General features: G+C 41.0%; 1 protein-coding gene across 11 annotated transcripts in view; it reads left to right on the forward strand.

The window, feature by feature from the left end:
* Positions 1-16,534, forward strand: part of C2CD5 (C2 calcium dependent domain containing 5) — a 92,272-nt gene that overhangs the window by 21,086 nt on the left and 54,652 nt on the right. For 7 of the 11 annotated variants that reach the window (XM_081330557.1, XM_081330555.1, XM_081330559.1 and 4 more), the window contains 2 exons: positions 4,563-4,648; positions 14,152-14,260. In XM_081330557.1, coding sequence (XP_081186683.1) covers positions 4,563-4,648; positions 14,152-14,260 — 195 coding nt within the window. Of the gene's footprint in view, positions 1-1,001; positions 1,194-4,562; positions 4,649-14,151; positions 14,261-16,534 lie in introns of all 11 variants that reach the window. The other 4 variants (XM_081330564.1, XM_081330565.1, XM_081330556.1 and 1 more) reach the window with 2 other exon arrangements.

Raw genomic sequence — 16,534 nt, forward strand, 5'->3', positions numbered from 1 at the left:
CCGGCTGACTGTCTTTTGAGCTGCTTTGAGGACGACAACAAGATATCTGTCACGTTAGAGCAATCTTCAGTTTTCTAAATCTTGATTTAGAAAATGAAATTCCATGTTAACTTTTTACCACTGTCAAAAAAGTAACTTAAGAGAGGACAAACCCAGATAGTCCTCAACGTACGACCACAACTGAACCCAAAATTTCCATTGCTGAGCATGAGAGAGGTTAAGTGAGTTTTGCCCCGTTTTACGACCTTTCTTGCCACACTTGTTAAGTGAAGCATTGCAGTTGATAAGTTAGCAACACGGTTGTTAAGTGAATCTGAATTGCCCCATTGACTTTGCTTGTCAGAAGGTCGCAAATGGCGATTACATGACCCCGGGACATGGCAGCCATGAAAAATGCGAGTTGCCAAGCGTTTTGAACTTTGATCATGTGATCATGGGGATGATTTTATCTCTTTTATTTAAAAATGAAAAGTAAAATGCAAAGTACGGTATCTTTTTAAAACTCAAGGCTTTCAAAGCGAGCTGTTCCCATTTCCATCAGAAAAAGTGCAAAATCGTTCTGAAAAGGGGAAATTTATTTATTTATTTGGTGTTTACCAAATTTCCGCACCATTCATCTCTCCTCTGTAACTTACGTACTTATTTTTTTAAACTCTCAAGGAAAATGGGTATTCCTCTCCTGTAAAACCCATTTGGTGTGGAACAAGCTTTTTTTAAAAAAAAAAATAAAAAAAAATAAAGCAGACTTTCACAACTTTTAAAATGGAGAAATAGTAGATGAAGTTTTCTTGTTGAATGTGCCCCTTCATCGTGCTGTATTTGTCATCCTGTGAATTGTAAATCTGTAACGGTTCATAATGCTGCTCGTTGTTTGTTCATTTTTTTTTTTACAAACCTGGTTTTGCTTGAGTCATTTTGCTTTTTCTTTTCTTTTCTTTTTCTTTTTCTTTTCTTTTGTCATTTTCTGAAATCTACCATCTCTTTACTGCTTTTCTCCGCAGCACTTCCCCTGTGGGGACCCAAGATTTACCTGCTTCCCAGTTCCCCAACCTTATCTTGTCGTTCCCCACCACTCACAAAGCCCCATCTTCTCTGCTCCGAATCTAGCTCTAACCCTCTTCATCCTAGCCCTGTGAACCCAATTCTCAGGAAAAGTATTTCTTTCACTGAAGAGCTACTTCTGGCTGCTTCCGGTAGGATTACTCATCAATCGCCTTGATGGTTTGGGTCAGGGGTAGGCAACCTTGGCCCTTTTATGACTCGTGGACTTCAACTCCCAGAATCCCTGAGCCAGCCACCCTGAAGGGAAAGGTTTCCATGCTGAGCCATGCTGGCTGAGGAATTCTGGGAGTTGAAGTCCACCAGTCATAAAAGAGCCAAGGTTGCCAACCCCTAGTTTGGGTCGTGGCACCAAGCACAGTCTGAAAGCTTCTTATAATTTCTTTTTTTCTTCCCCCTAGACCCGTTTTAAAATCCTAAAACTGCTGGCTACATGACGTTGACGTAATTACTCTCCCAGGATTGGTTTTCCATTCCCTTCCTTCCCCTCCCCCCAAAACTTTATCACACTTGGGTTTTTTTTTAAAAAAAAAATCATTTTTATCATGCCTTTTTAACATTCTTTTCCCCTCCCAAATCTTTATGAGATAGATAATTGGTCTTTATTTCTTAAAAAAGAAAGAAGAAAAAAATTGTGGTACAGGCAGTCCTCGCTGTACGAGCACAGTGGAGGCCAAAATTTCCTTGGCTAAGCAAGACAGTTTTTAAGTTAATTTTTCCCCATTGCACACTCTTTCTCGCCACAGTTGCTAAGTGAATCGCTCCAGTAGGAACAGAATTGTCAAGTGAGTCTGGCTTCCCCATTGGCTTTATTTGTGAGAAGGTCACAAATGGTGAATCATGTGACCGTGAGACGTGTGACATACATGTCCAGGATAAGTGAAGTAAGTGTAAATAGGAACCAGTTGCCAAGCATCAAAATTTTGATCACGTGACCACGGGGATGATGCCGCACCGGTTTTAAGTGTGCAAAGTGGCCAGAAGTCACTTTTTTTTTTACCCAGTGCTGTTGTAACTTTGAACGGTCACTAAACGAATGCTTGTAAGCCCGAGGACTACCTGTATAGCCGTCCATTTCCGGCCATGTTTCCATGCTCCTCAATTTCGAATGGGAAGAACGTTCTTCTTTTTCTTCTTCAAGTCATTCGTGTTACTCTGTGGATCATCATGTGGCCATCAGTCCTGCTTTTTTTTTTTTTTTGTACCTGCAATTTAAACTCCCTCCTAAATGTTCATGGTATAAATGTTAGTTTTGCCTGTCCTTTCACAAGGCTGTTTCAACGAATGTGAACTTGGTTGATGCTGTGGGGCAATACAAGTTTGGGCTGTTTTCTTCCTGCCCGTGAAGTATGTTCCTTTTCTACAACAGCCTTCATTCCATTTCTGTCTCTGCTCTTAGTATCATATAGTCCCCTTGTCAGACAGATTTGACCGCGAAAAGAAAAAGAAAGAACAATGTGATTGACTGCACCATGCAGAATGGGACTATATGGATGCTAATATTTGTTTCCTTATCCAAAAACAGCTAAAAATGGAGGTTTCAATAGGACAGGCCTGACCAGGGATACTGTAAACTTAAATTTAATCGTGCAATTGAGCAGATTTGATTAAGGACCTCTCAAGCAGTCTTAGATGGTGTAAACTAGTGTCCATTTATGTTCACATTGTGTTTGTCCATATTCTTCCTTTTTTCACACAAGCTGCAGGATGAATAATTTTAACGTAATGTCCAATCCTGGAGTTTCTATCCAGAGAAATGAGGATTTTTAAGCCACCTCTCCCCCCACCCCACCCCACCCCAAAATTTAAAAATTAGCTTTCATTCTGAATCGTGTAAGCATATAAAATTGTGCCCCTGGACTTAACCAACATACTAAGGTATCTCCCTATTAAATAGTTTGCTGATGGTTTGTTAAGAGAAATTAGAATTCTCTCCTTATTAGTTGTAATTGTGGGTCTGATAAGGAATCCATTTAGCTCAGTATTATTAAGGCTGATTTATCACTGGGTGATTGGCATTTATGACAATTGGAGATACCCAAGACTGATACTTGGAACTTTGAATTTAAATTATATCTTTATGACTTAGGTGCAACCTTTTCTGAATAAATTTAATGGAATTACTCTGTAAACACTGATGTGACATGCTCACCGTTTCAGCCTTGAAAATACATTATTTTCCTTTATGCCTTTAACTGTGTGTGATTATACTCTTTTTCTAATAGCTGTGTGGGCTCCTTGAATTACCTTAGAGTACCAAGTTTTAGTCCCTTGCTATGTCAAAATGTCTTATCTATACCAGTGATGGCGAACCTTTTAGAGACCGAGTGCCCAAACTGCAACCCAAAACCCACTTATTTACTGCAAAGTGCCAACACGGCAATTTAATCTGAATACTGAGGTTTTAGTTTAGAAAAAAACAATTCATGCATTAACATCTTTTGTCTTAAAAGAAAAACACAATAACAAAGCTTTGAATGATACAAACAACTTTTTACTGAAAGGTAAAACTTTGCATTTGGCATGCTTTTGAACAATTAATGTGATTTTTGCTGTTGTATGCATGCTGATAATTTGTCTAACCTTAGCTTATACTTTGTAAGTTTGAGAGCAACAGATGCAGCACTCAGGGCCTCTGTTAGTTTGTTTCCAGTGTCAGATTTGATATAATTCAAAGCTGAAAACCGTGCACTCACTCCGGAGGCTTGTTTTGGCTAGGAAGGGGCTTGAGAAATGGCTTTTTCCTGTGAAAACTTAGCCAAAGAGCAAGGTGCGTGTGCCCACAGAGAGGGCTCCGAGTGCCCCCCTCTGGCACGCGTGCCATAGGTTCGCCACCACTGATCTATACGGTTGCTAGAAGTCAAAAAAAGACTTGATGGCATATAATCATATGAAATCTATATATCTCAGACTGCAGTCTAGTAATGCCATCTTTAAATACTCTGAAATATTTAACTTTTGAATTCTGTTTGGGTTTTTTAAAGGTTCAAATTGAGCTGAGGGGCATAATCTTTAGCCAGTGGCTTACTAAAGTTTACATCTAGCACGATCATGGTTAATAGTTTCTGCACATAAATCATAGGCTACGTGCACACTAATTAATTATTGCTTTTAAGTAATTTATTTATTGTATTTGGGCACTATGGTTTAATCTGTTTTTAATTTTTGTATTTTGGTATTATTTATTGCCCTGTTCACCGCCCTGAGTCCTTCGGGAGAAGGGCGGTATACAAATTAAATTAAATAAATAAAAAATAAATAAATTACAGTTAAAAATTATAGCCTGTTAAATGAAGCTGAGGCTTACCTTTTTCTTACTACATATATCTTTTCATAAATTAATTGATACACAACTTTGGCTTTTTGACCATCTCAGGTTAGACTTTCGCAGGGTTGTCTACATTTGCTAGTCATCAAACATGTGCCATATTTTTAATATAACTTTGATGTAATGTCTGTTAATTGTTTGATTTCACTTTGACTTACGTGCTGATGTTCTCTAGGAATGGGAAGTGGTAGTGCTGGAAAAGAAGGGGGGCCTTTAAAAGCTCTGTTAAGACAACAAACTCAGTCAGCTCTGGAGCAAAGGGTAAGAAATTCATTAAATCCTGTTATATATTTGATGTGTACCAGCATAGTTCATGTCCAACGATGGGATTAACTTCTCGGAAAATCTGTGTAGGATTTCAGCCTAGAGTTATCACTTTAGAAACACTCCTGTATTTCCCTACTGCTGTATAGGAAAACAGCGCCCTGTTTCCTTTGTTATTAAATGATTATCCTTCTGCTGCAATTGTGAATTATATAGGCTGTCATCTTTATTTGGGCAGAGGAATTAAATGCACATGCCTATAAAGAAGAGATTTACATCATGAAGATTTGCATAAAGGTCATTAAGGTTTTCATTGGTCTTTTTGCTGATGGCATAAAAGGTGTGTAATCAAGCTGACACTCCTGGGGTTATTCGTAACATGGAAAATGAAATGGCTTCGTTGGAAAATTGGTAAATATATATATATGTAGATCTAGAGTCTCGGGTTTCTTCCCGCGTTCCTTTCATCTTCAGAAAGTTGTGGCGACGTTTCGACGAAATCCCATCCGTCATCATCAGGCCGGAGTGTTCCTCCTGCTGCTTCCAGGAGCAATGCGTGGTCTGGCTGTTCCTTTCCTTCCAACTGCCGGTGGGGCTGTGTTCTGACTGGGTGGAGGCGTGGCTGCTTTCTGATTGGGTGGGGGTGTCCTCCGATTGGGTGGAGGCGTGGTTGTCTTCTGATTGAGTGGAGGCGTGGCTGTCTTCTGATTGGGTGGATGCGTGGTTGTCTTCTGATTGGTTGGAGGCGTGGCTGTCTTCTGATTGGGTGGGGTATGTTCCCCACCCATTCAGAACATACCCCACCCAATCAGAAGACAGCCACGCCTCCAACCAATCAGAAGACAACCACGCATCCACCCAATCAGAAGACAGCCACGCCTCCACTCAATCAGAAGACAACCACGCCTCCACCCAATCGGAGGACACCCCCACCCAATCAGAAAGCAGCCACGCCTCCACCCAGTCAGAACACAGCCCCACCGGCAGTTGGAAGGAAAGGAACAGCCAGACCACGCATTGCTCCTGGAAGCAGCAGGAGGAACACTCCGGCCTGATGATGACGGATGGGATTTCGTCGAAACGTCGCCACAACTTTCTGAAGATGAAAGGAACGCGGGAAGAAACCCGAGACTCTAGATCTACACATACAGACACCCGCGAGAATCTACGAAAACAAATATAATATATATATATATATATATATATATATATATATATATATATATATATATATATATATATATATATATATATATATATATATATATATATATATGTATGTATGTATATATATATAGTAACAGCAGTTCAATGTTTCTAAATGTAAGATTGTGCACTTAGAAAAACGGAATCTTCTGGCAGGGGACAAGTACTGGAGGTACAGCGTTAGACAGAACAGCAGAAGAAAAGGATTTATAGCAGATGACTGCAAAATGAGTAAACAATGTGGCCAGGCAGCTACAGAGGCAAACAAAATTCTAGAGGGATCTCCAGCAAGAAAAAGGAGGTCTTAATCCCACTATAATAGGGCTTTAGTCAGACCCTATATAGAGCGTGGTGGCTCAAATGGTTAGGACTCTGGGTTGGTGGGTAGCAAGCCCATGTTCGAGACTTGAGTGCTGCTGCGGGGAAGGGTGAGCTCCTGTCACTCGCTCCAGCTCCTTGACGGAGTCACGAAAGGAGCCCCCACAGATGTAACCCAGGCAACAGTGATATCCGTTCAACCCAGAAGCACCTTAAATGGTTCCTCCGACGTGAACAGGATGAGGTCAGACCCCATTGGGAATACTGTGTCCAGTTCTCACTTTAAAAAAGATATTGATAAGACTCAGCGAGTCCAGAGACGGACAACGAGTGGTGGAAGGGTTAGGGTTAGGGCAGTGATGGCGAACCTTTTAGAGACTGAGTGCCCAAACTGCAACCCAAAAGCCACTTATGTATTGTCGGGTGCTGGGTGGGCATGGCCCATTGGGTGGGTGTAGCCCATTGGGTGTTTGTGGCCCATTGGGTGGTCATGACTGCGGTGGTAACGGCAGACTGGGTGGGACTAAAAAGTTCAATCAATTCCAACTTTGCGAGATCTTTTTTTCCCCCACGAGAAGTTGAAATTGATTGATTGAAACTTTTTTTTCTTTGCACACGGTGGCAGAGGCCTAACGCGAAAAGGTTTTATAAAACCCAGCTGAAGGCCTAGGACTGGGGCGATGGTGCACGTGCTCACAGATAGGGCTTTGCGTGCCACCTGTGGCATGCATGCCATAGGTTCGCCACCATGGGGTTACAAAATGTATCAGGAGAGATTGGAGGCATTGAATATGTACAGCCTGGAGGACAGAAGGGAAAGGAGGGACATGATTGAAACCCTTCAATATATTAAGGGCATGAATAAGGTTCTAGAACGTAGTATTTTCAGTATTAAGCAGAAATCAAGGATCCAGGGGCATAATCTGAAACTGACGGGAGGGAAGTCCAAATGTAATGTTAGAAAGTATTACTTCACAAAACGAGTAGTGGACGCTAGGAACCAGCTTCCTGTGGAGATAGTGGGTCAGTCATCAGTAACTGAGTTTAAACATGCTTAAGATAAACCAATGTCTATCATCTAACCAAAAATAAATAAAAATAAAAATAAAAAAACTCAAAGGGCAGACCAGATGAACCACTAGGTCGTTTTCTGCCATCTGCTTCCTATGTTTCTATAAACTTGAGCGCATAAATATATGCAATTTGTTCACATCAGCCTATCTTTCTCATAATTCCTACTTCAGTCAAGTTTGAGCTTAAACCAAAAAATAATTCACCTTCATGTGAGGAGTGTAATCTAAAGACACAAGCTACCTTCCTCATATCCCACACGCCCGCTTTAATTTTATATCTTTAAATGTTTAATTCTGATTATTAGAGCTGAAAGCCACATTGTGAACAAGGACCTCACTTTCACTCGGTGAATTTCAAGTCGCTTGTAGCAGTGAAATTTTACTTGAATGAAGAGGGCTCTGCCGAACATGTTTTTATGTCACGGCCCATTAAAATGTGGATTAATTCAAAATGAAAAGCAGTAGCATTGTATCAGTGGATAATTTTCTCCCCATTTTTTGTGTTACCTATTGCTAAGGGAGGATCGCCTCATAAATTCTGTAGAAGGCGGGTATGTTCCAAGTGTTGTGTGACACTTCACCTCTTTCTCTTTGTGTTCATATTTATTTTGAGACTCGTTTTTCTACCTCGGAGCTTTTTATTTGAGGAATTTGGAGTCAGTTATTATTTTCTCCACATTCCTTTTTGGAATTGTTCCTAGGCAGAAAAATATCGAGAAAGCTTCTCCGGAACTTTTAAACAATCCAGTTGCTCTTTTCAGTTCGGCATGACTGTACGTTTCATGTAACGTATCATTTTTTTTATTGATTTGATTTTGTAATATTTAATTTGAAAGCTAACAAAGGGGGGGAAAGTGTTGACTTTGTTGACTTTGCTGCTTATCCTAATAATTTATATATTTTCTGGATAATGGGTTTAGTCTTTTGGTTGATACGCAGTAAATGTTTTCATTCTTTACAAATGTTGACTTTGCCGTCTCCGTAGTTAAACGTACATTTTTTGTAAGTCACAGCCATACAATTTAATAAGAGATCTTTAAACGATTTTGCCTTTAAAATGACGTATTAAAAGCTTCTTCACAAATGACATGCATAGAGAATATGCATGATGCATGTTCAGATTAGCTTCATATTGGAAATATGATTTTTTTATTTGCTTCTGCTTTCCCCCCCTATCAAATCAAGTCCCTTTTGGCATTTATAGTGCAGCGTGTCCAATAGTGACTCAATGGTCCTCCATGGGAAATGTTAATAGTATAATAGCTATCCTGAAATATAACGTTATTTAAACACTGTATCCTAAAGAAACTCCACGGGTGCTACTAGGTATTTGTAAACTTTACTACTGCTTATGTGCATAATTTGTACACTGCAATAAAGTGTCACAAACATTGGACGGGAATATCTTGAATTAAGATATTAAAGCACAGAAATAATTCATTTGATGCTTTTCATTAGGTATGTTCTTCACCTAAAAATATTTTTAATCTTCTCGGTCTAATAAGATTTTATGAAAATAGGTCATGGATTTGCATATTAGTTACTCTACGTAAATAGAAATAAATTCAGCAGGGTCAAGGCAGTATAGCCAATTTGGCGATTGGTGTTTACCTAAAATGGTCCACGAACTAAAAGATGCAGATGTCAAATTCAAGAGAGTCCATGTTTATCCAGTGCAAATACAGTGAAACCTTGCTTAAACAGATTCTCAGTTATTCACTAACATCTCTTAAACACAAAAATAAATCGTCTTAGTAATTTGCCATTTGCTTGATAATTTCATCTTGCAAATGACATTAGGTAAAACCTCTGTATAAATCTGGTCTGTCCATTGTATTAAGGTCTGGAAAACTGAGAAAATTTCACTGTATATGCCAAATGATTACCAAGTCTCCATGTTACTTAAATTATTAATACGGGAGAATCTTTGTAGCTCGGGATTGCCATGTGTGGTCCTGGGCTGAGTCTGAGCTTGCTTTTTTTTCTTGCAGACCCAAACTAGGTAACATCCTCAGTGCTAGTAAGGAGTGTAGTTTGCTGTCAGTTTAAACACTCCTTACTAGCACTGGTGGTGTTACCTAGTTTGGGCAATGAAATGTCTGCAAGAAAACAAGCAAGCTCAGAGAGCACCAAGGACCCCTCATACTTAAATTATTTCCTGTAGTGCAGCCTCGTGGATGGGTCCAAAAGATTCCACTCGAGACTTATAATTTAGTGTCACGTTTGAACCACAAAGTGAAGCTAATATTTATATTATCTTGTTAAGAAATGTATCTTGAGATTGTAGTTGGAGAACCTTAGCGGATTTTAAACCCAAAAAGCTTTGCAGGGATTTTTTTTTCTTTTCACCCGCTTTCTGTTTCTCCTTTCTCTAGATTTTTTTTTAAAGAAACATATCTCTACATAAAATTAACTGATCTAAAACAGTCTATACCTGGAGGCACAGAGCAGGGGTCACTAACCCCCAGTCTAATGGAGGAAATGGGAGAGGGGCTGGTTTCGCGGGCCTCGTCCATTACTTCCGAACGGGCCCGTTCGGAACCGAGTGCGGACATAATGGACAAGGCCACGAAACCAGCCCCTCTTCCCACCCCACCCCACTGCCGCTTCCTCCATCACTCCACTGTGCCGGAAAAGTTGGAGACCGCTGGCATAGAGTATTTAAAATGTGAACCTTACGGTTTGTGTTTAGGGGAAACTTGTGATTATGATTTCCCACAAGATGTAATGATTTTTACCCCCTTCTGTCTGGTTATTAAATACTAATTTGTGAAATAAGCCATTCTCTTCATTTCTTCTTCTTCTTCTCCTTCCTTTAATTACTTCTTTCCTCGTTATTTTCTAAAATGGATCGATGGAAATCCATCTTTTCCCTGCAAATGTGCTATACGTTTCTGACGTATTACTTTCTTTGTTATTTTCTAAGATTGATCAATGGAATTCCATCTTTTCCCCGTGAATATTCTATATATTTCTGATTTGCTAGCTAGCTAAATAGTCTATGCCAGACAGACAGACTATACCCTCTTTAAGGTTCTCTTCCACAAGAACCACATAGGCACGCAGATCAGTTATGGTGAAATTCCTTTTATCTGAATTGCATAATTTTTTTTAAAAAACAACAACACAGAATCATTATCTGTGAGCAAATTAGATTAGTGCCAGTAAAACAGAAATTATTGAATTATGGATTAGTGCTTTAAAGCAGCAGTTTTTCTAATGCTACTCCTTTTTTAATGATCCTGTAATCTCTTAATTCGGAGAAGAGTTGGGGTGACTGGATGGAGTTGAGCATTTATTGGCCGGATGTCCTTCCTGATGCCATGCTGAATTCTCAGCAGATAATTTTTTGTTGCGCCCTAGGATTGAACTCTCAACCTTCCGAGTGAGAGGCAAGTGTGTTTATCACTAGGCCACCATGCCACTCACAGTTTTCCTGATATCATCAGAGATTTTTCATTAATCCAGCAATAGCCATTGCCAGAATCAGATGCTTATTCCCCTGCTTCCAAACATTATCCAGTGGATTCTAAAATGATGCTGAAGATCCTCTAGCTGTGTTTCATATTAAAACCTACGTCCAAACATATATTTCCAATTGTTATATAGTTTCCTTTTATATTGTCTCTAGGAAGCAAGTATTTCTAAATCAAAATTAAGTTGCTGTTATTTTTGAATTTGGGTGAGGTCACTCAATTCCACAGCATCCATGTCCAGCTTACAATTTTTTTTTTCCAAAATGTAAAAGATAACAGAAGTATCAAAATAAAAGTATGCAGGTTACTGGAAGTCAAGACCAAAAGACACCATAGGGGCTCAACTGCCATGTACGCCCAAGGACTGGGAGAACAATCACGTCTTTAATCATTTGTAGAAAGTCAATAGGGTAGGAACCATAAAGATCACTGCAAAGGTATCATTCCACAGAGCAGGAGTGATCTCCTTCTGGATCCCGTGAGAGGCACTACAACAGAGGTCCCCAACCTTTTGGGCACCAGGGACTGGTTCCATGGAGAAAGGTTTTTCTGTGGACTGGAGAGTATAAGGTTTTGTGTGCTGCCTGCATCCCACGGATGGGGCTTTGCTTGTTTGTGCGGACTGGCTGCTGGTGTGCCGTGGCCCGGTACCGGTCCACAGACCAGGGGTTGGGGACCCCTGCATTACGAGATCTGTGCCTGCACTGAATGGACAGAAGCAGTCCCTGTAATAGCCAGGCCTATGCCATGAAGAGCTTTATGGGTGATGATGATGATGATAATAATAATGTTGGAAGGGGCCTTGGAGGTCATCTAGTCCAACCCCCTACTCAGGCAGGAAACCCTAAACCATTTCAGGCAAATGGCTGTCCAGTCTCTTAAAAACTTCCAGTATTGGAGCGTTCACCGCTTCTGGAGGCAGGTTGTTCCACTGGTTAATTGTTCTAACTGTCAGGAAGTTTCTCCTTAGGTTGCTTCTCTCCTTGACTAGTTTCCATCCGTTGCTTCTCGTCCCGCCTTCAGGTGCTTTGGAGAACAGCTTGACTCCCTCTTCTTTGGGGCAGCCCCTGAGATATTGGAGCGCTGCTATCATCCTTCTCTTCATTAAACTAAATTGCATCCAGGAGTCAACTGGCAGTCAGTGCCGCTCACAAAGCGGGGACACATATATGTCCCACAACATACCCATCACTGCCTGTGCAGCTGTTGACCAGCTGTATTTTCTGAGCGGTGTGCCAGGACAGCTCCAAGTAGCATTATATGCATTATAATAGTCCAATCGAGAGGTGACCAAACTGTGTGTGACAGTTCAAAGGACCTCCTACTCCAGGAACCACTGCCACACCTTTGTGTACCTGTACAAAGCCTTCAAGCAGGAGCTGTGTATTCAAAAAGACCCTCATGTCAACGTGCACCCCATTAAAGAATAAAGATGGAGTATCACAGAAAAGGGGGAGGGGAGGTCAAACATGGTTCGGATAGATGAAACCATTTAAAAGAACTTCAGGGCAAGGGTTTCTTCCTTAAAGAGCATTTTATTTTAGGGAACAAGATACAAAGGTAAACCCAAGACTAAAATCCCCTCCCTCTGGTTACAGTGTTACAAGTTGCAATCCCCACCCCAATTAGCTGTCATAAATCACATTCACCAATCACATTCACCCAGCTCTCTAACCCGCCAAAATGTTATCAACAATGACCTTGGTTCTCACACATATGAATTGTTTTGGCTAACTGAAAACCGCATCTCCCCCCCCCCCGTCCTCCTCCAGCTAAAACCTCTAAAACTATTAGGCGGCAACGAAGACAAAATGAAAATGGCTTCAGTTCGGTTTGTCACAGCGTTGACAGATTGAGCTAGACCTGCCCAATTGGATCTGATCTTCATCAGCATCTCTGAGTCAGCCCGGGGCCAAGAGATATAATAGGGGATCATTAGCATATTGAGGATATTTGACTCCCAACTGATGGATGATCTCACCTAGTGGATTCATGTGAATCTGAAAAAGGGAGTGAGAGTTGAATCCTGGGACACTCCACAAGTAACAGATCGTGTGACGTGTCAGGATTGAAACTAGGCGCAGAGCCAACACAGAGTAGTGCCTTCCACTTGCAATCCCTGAATCTACCGAAGAGGATGCAGTAGTTGGTGATACCGAAAGCTGCCAAGAGATCAAGGAGCACTAGGCTGATTGTACCGCCCTAGCCTGGCTCCACTGCAGATTTATCAACTAGCAAGACCAGTGTGGTCTCCATAACTGCATATTGGCCTGAAATCCAACAGAAATTGGTCTAGATCAGTTGCCCCCAATCTTTTGAGCACCAGGGGCCGGTTTCATGGGGAAGCATTTTTCCGCGGACCGGAAAGAGGCGTGGTTTCGCTTGCATCCTGTAGATGGGGCTTCACTGGTTTGTACGGACCGGTTTCTGGCCTGCCGCGGCCCGGTGCTGGCCCACGGACTGGGGGTTGGGGACCCCTAGTCTAGATAATCTGTTTCTTCCAGGGTCCTTTACAGTTGAAGCCTAGAATTGAAGCATTAGATTTCAACAGCCACGTTGTATGAATCCTTATTTAAAAATAAATCGCCATAGCAATTTTTGTCCCAAGTAAGTGTACGTAGCATTATAATAAGGAGAAGAAGCAAATGAAATTAGTACATAAAATTTCAAAATAAAAACAGGTGGGATGCCACAGTGCAGAGCTCTTTAAAATGCGTTCCCCTTTTAAGGCACTCGCCATAAAAATCCGACTCCAGCTTTCTATGGTGTCACAGTGTATGGTTAACAGTTTTGTCTAGCAGCCGGATTACGTGGGGGGAAAGTAGCATTTTAGTGGCTTTTGAGATGTCTGCTACCCCAAGCAAACTGGATGGCATACATTTTGCTTGCTTAATGCATAATGTAAACCAGGGAGAGGCAACATCATGATCATGGACACCAGCGTACACACGGCACCTCCTTTTATATCTACGCGATTTCATTTTTTTTGAAGAGCAACATGCTGCAATGTCACCGTTTAACATCGGCATCCTTTGCACATGGAACCCCCCCAGAGACATTTTTAGAAAGTAAAATGGGGTGTGTGTGTGTGTGTGTGTGTGTGTATACAGCCCAGTGTTTTGTTGGATTATGTGAACATCTCCTAAGTGGTAGAATGCACCCTAGGGGGTAATTCAATTTACCTTTGGGGAGTGAGCATTAGTGTCCACGCAGCAATCCTGCAAAAGAGTCCGTGTGACTTTCCCAAAACTCTACCTGTGTCTGTTGACTTGAAGAGGTTGCCTGCTCCTGGTATATATTTGAAGGCAGCCTTTTCCCAGTTGTTTTCTTTCATTTGTATTTCATGAAGTCCATGCATGTTGAGTTGGTGAGCAATAGAACCAAGTTCATGAGGTCAACGGCTGTTTTGTTCTTCTGGTTGGCACAGGAATTTCCTTTTTTCACTTTGACGACGTTTCCACCAGGCTTCCTTCTCCACGTTGGTGGAGTCGTCAGCGCCCGCTCTGTGAAGCTCTTGGATCGTATCCACAATCCAGGTATGTTATAAGCCTAAAATCTGTTTACATTTCGTTCTGACCTTGTTTCGTTGTGTTTATGTTTATCATTTGCTGGAGGTAAGAACTTGGAAAATGTTTAATGTTTAAGCATACAGAGTGTTTAGCAAATATTTCAGACAGCTTCCTTGTAATGTTGGGGGGGAGGGGACTATATACAGTATAACTCACACTCTAGAAATAATTGCTTTCATTTTGTTTCCAGAATCTGAAATTTAAATGCCTAGTAAGACTTTGAATAAATAAGCGCAAACCTATTAAGTCTTCTGTACTATCTCTTTTTTAAAAAATCTGTACGTTTTGGTGCTGAAGAATGCCAACTGACACAAATGATGATGATTTAGATAAGGTTCTTAAAGTTACATAAAGTGTCTTCAAAAGATCCATTTAACTCAGAATTACGTTTTGGAAATAGGAAACGGCTTCCTCCAACTAGTAAGGAAATTATTATAGAAAACTTTCTTAAAGATGTCAGTGGAGATTCTCAATCATCCAAGTCATGGTTGTCCCAAAGGTGCTTTTCCAAAAGGCAACTGGACTTTCTTTGGTTTTTTTCCCCTTAAAAATATTTCGCTTCTCATCGAAGAGAAGCTGCTTCTTTTTTTTTTTTTCAAGGAAAAAAACACAAGAAAGTCCAATTGCCTTTAGGTTTGCTAAAGATGGTTGATTCCTAGTGCCCAATCTGTTCTACTAAGGCTAGAGAATGCATTTCAGACAAAGGTCTTCTTTCTTGTAAGGCTGGTCTTTTCATTTTCATTCTGATTATAACCAGTTTTCCACATGCAACAGAATGCGCATTGGGCTTGGTGGAGTCTTAATGACTCAGGATTAATCTGGGAATTACACAGTTAGTGCAGGAATGACTAGCAAATAATTGTTTAGATTTGTCCCCTTGAAAAAAACATTCTACGTGCTTTGCCTGGCAGGGATTTAAGCTGGGCTCTCCAAACATGGCAATTTCAAGACTTATCGACTTCAACTCCCAGAATTCCCCAGCCATCCAGGAGCTCAAGCAACAACATGACTCTGGAACAGAGACGTTTTTCCTTATATAGATAGCATTAAAGCCCACATCCAGCTTTGCTTATTTTGTTTGATCTTTTAGCCGCTTAGAGCAGCCTAAATGGTAGACACATTGATGAAATTAAAAATAAATAAATAAAGATCTTCAGTCTTTGATCAGAACGAGCTAGTCCAGGGATAGGCAACCTCGGCTCTTTTATGACTCATGGACTTCAACTCCCAGAATTCCTGAGTCAGCATAGCTGACTCGGGAATTCTAGGAGTTGATGTCCATGAGTCATAAAAGCCGAGGTTGCCTACCCCTGAGCTAGTCCAAATGGATTATATCTTTGAGCAATAACTAGAAGCAGCAAATGTGAATGCTGCAAACTTTATTATGAGCACAAAGCTCCCCAAACAATGTTCTACTTATAGGTTTTTATTCTGTAGTTGCTGGTCCAGGGTCTATAAGAGACTGGGTTAGATTCTTGCCCTTCCCCTGCCTATCCAGTCTTTTTAATTAGATGGCCAGATTTCTAAATAAATGAATAAATAATTAATAATTCTATTCATATAACAGGTTCCATCTTGCCAATAAAAATAAACTGTGATAATTGACTAGGATGGAAGTTAGTTGGAATTGCTTGTCTTTTTGTTGTGGTAAGGTAAAGGTAAAGGTTCCCCCACACATGCGTGCTAGTCGTTTCCAACTCTAGGGGCCGGTGCTCATCTCCGTTTCAAAGTTGAAGAGCCAGTGCTTGTCCGAGGACGTCTCTGTGGTCATGTGGCCAGCATGACTAGACGCCAAAGGCGCACGGAACGCTGTTACCTTCCCGCCGTAGTGGTCCCTATTTTTCTACTTGCATTTTTACGTGCTTTCGAACTGCTAGGTTGGCAGAAGCTGGGACAAGTAACAGGCGCTCACTCTGTTACGCAGCACTCGGGATTCGACCCGCCAAACTGCCGACCTTCTGATCGACAAGCTCAGCATCCTAACCCACTGAGCCACCGCGTCCCTACTTTTGTTGTGGTACAGCTGAACAAATAAATGTTTGATAGGAGGCACATTTTTTTCTCCAAGAAGTTTTGAGAAATTTTTCTTAGGAATGTACCAAGTTATCCAGATGATTCCTTGAAGGCTGATTACAGCTTGTAGTCTTGTCTAGTCTTTTCCTATAATTCCCTCCGGTCCCTTCCCAACTTCCTTTGGAGCAGATACTGATGTGAATGGAAATCTCCATTAGGAACAAAAAC

The sequence above is a fragment of the Vipera berus genome (assembly GCF_964194415.1).
Source record: "Vipera berus genome assembly, chromosome: 6".
NCBI lineage: Eukaryota > Metazoa > Chordata > Lepidosauria > Squamata > Viperidae > Vipera > Vipera berus.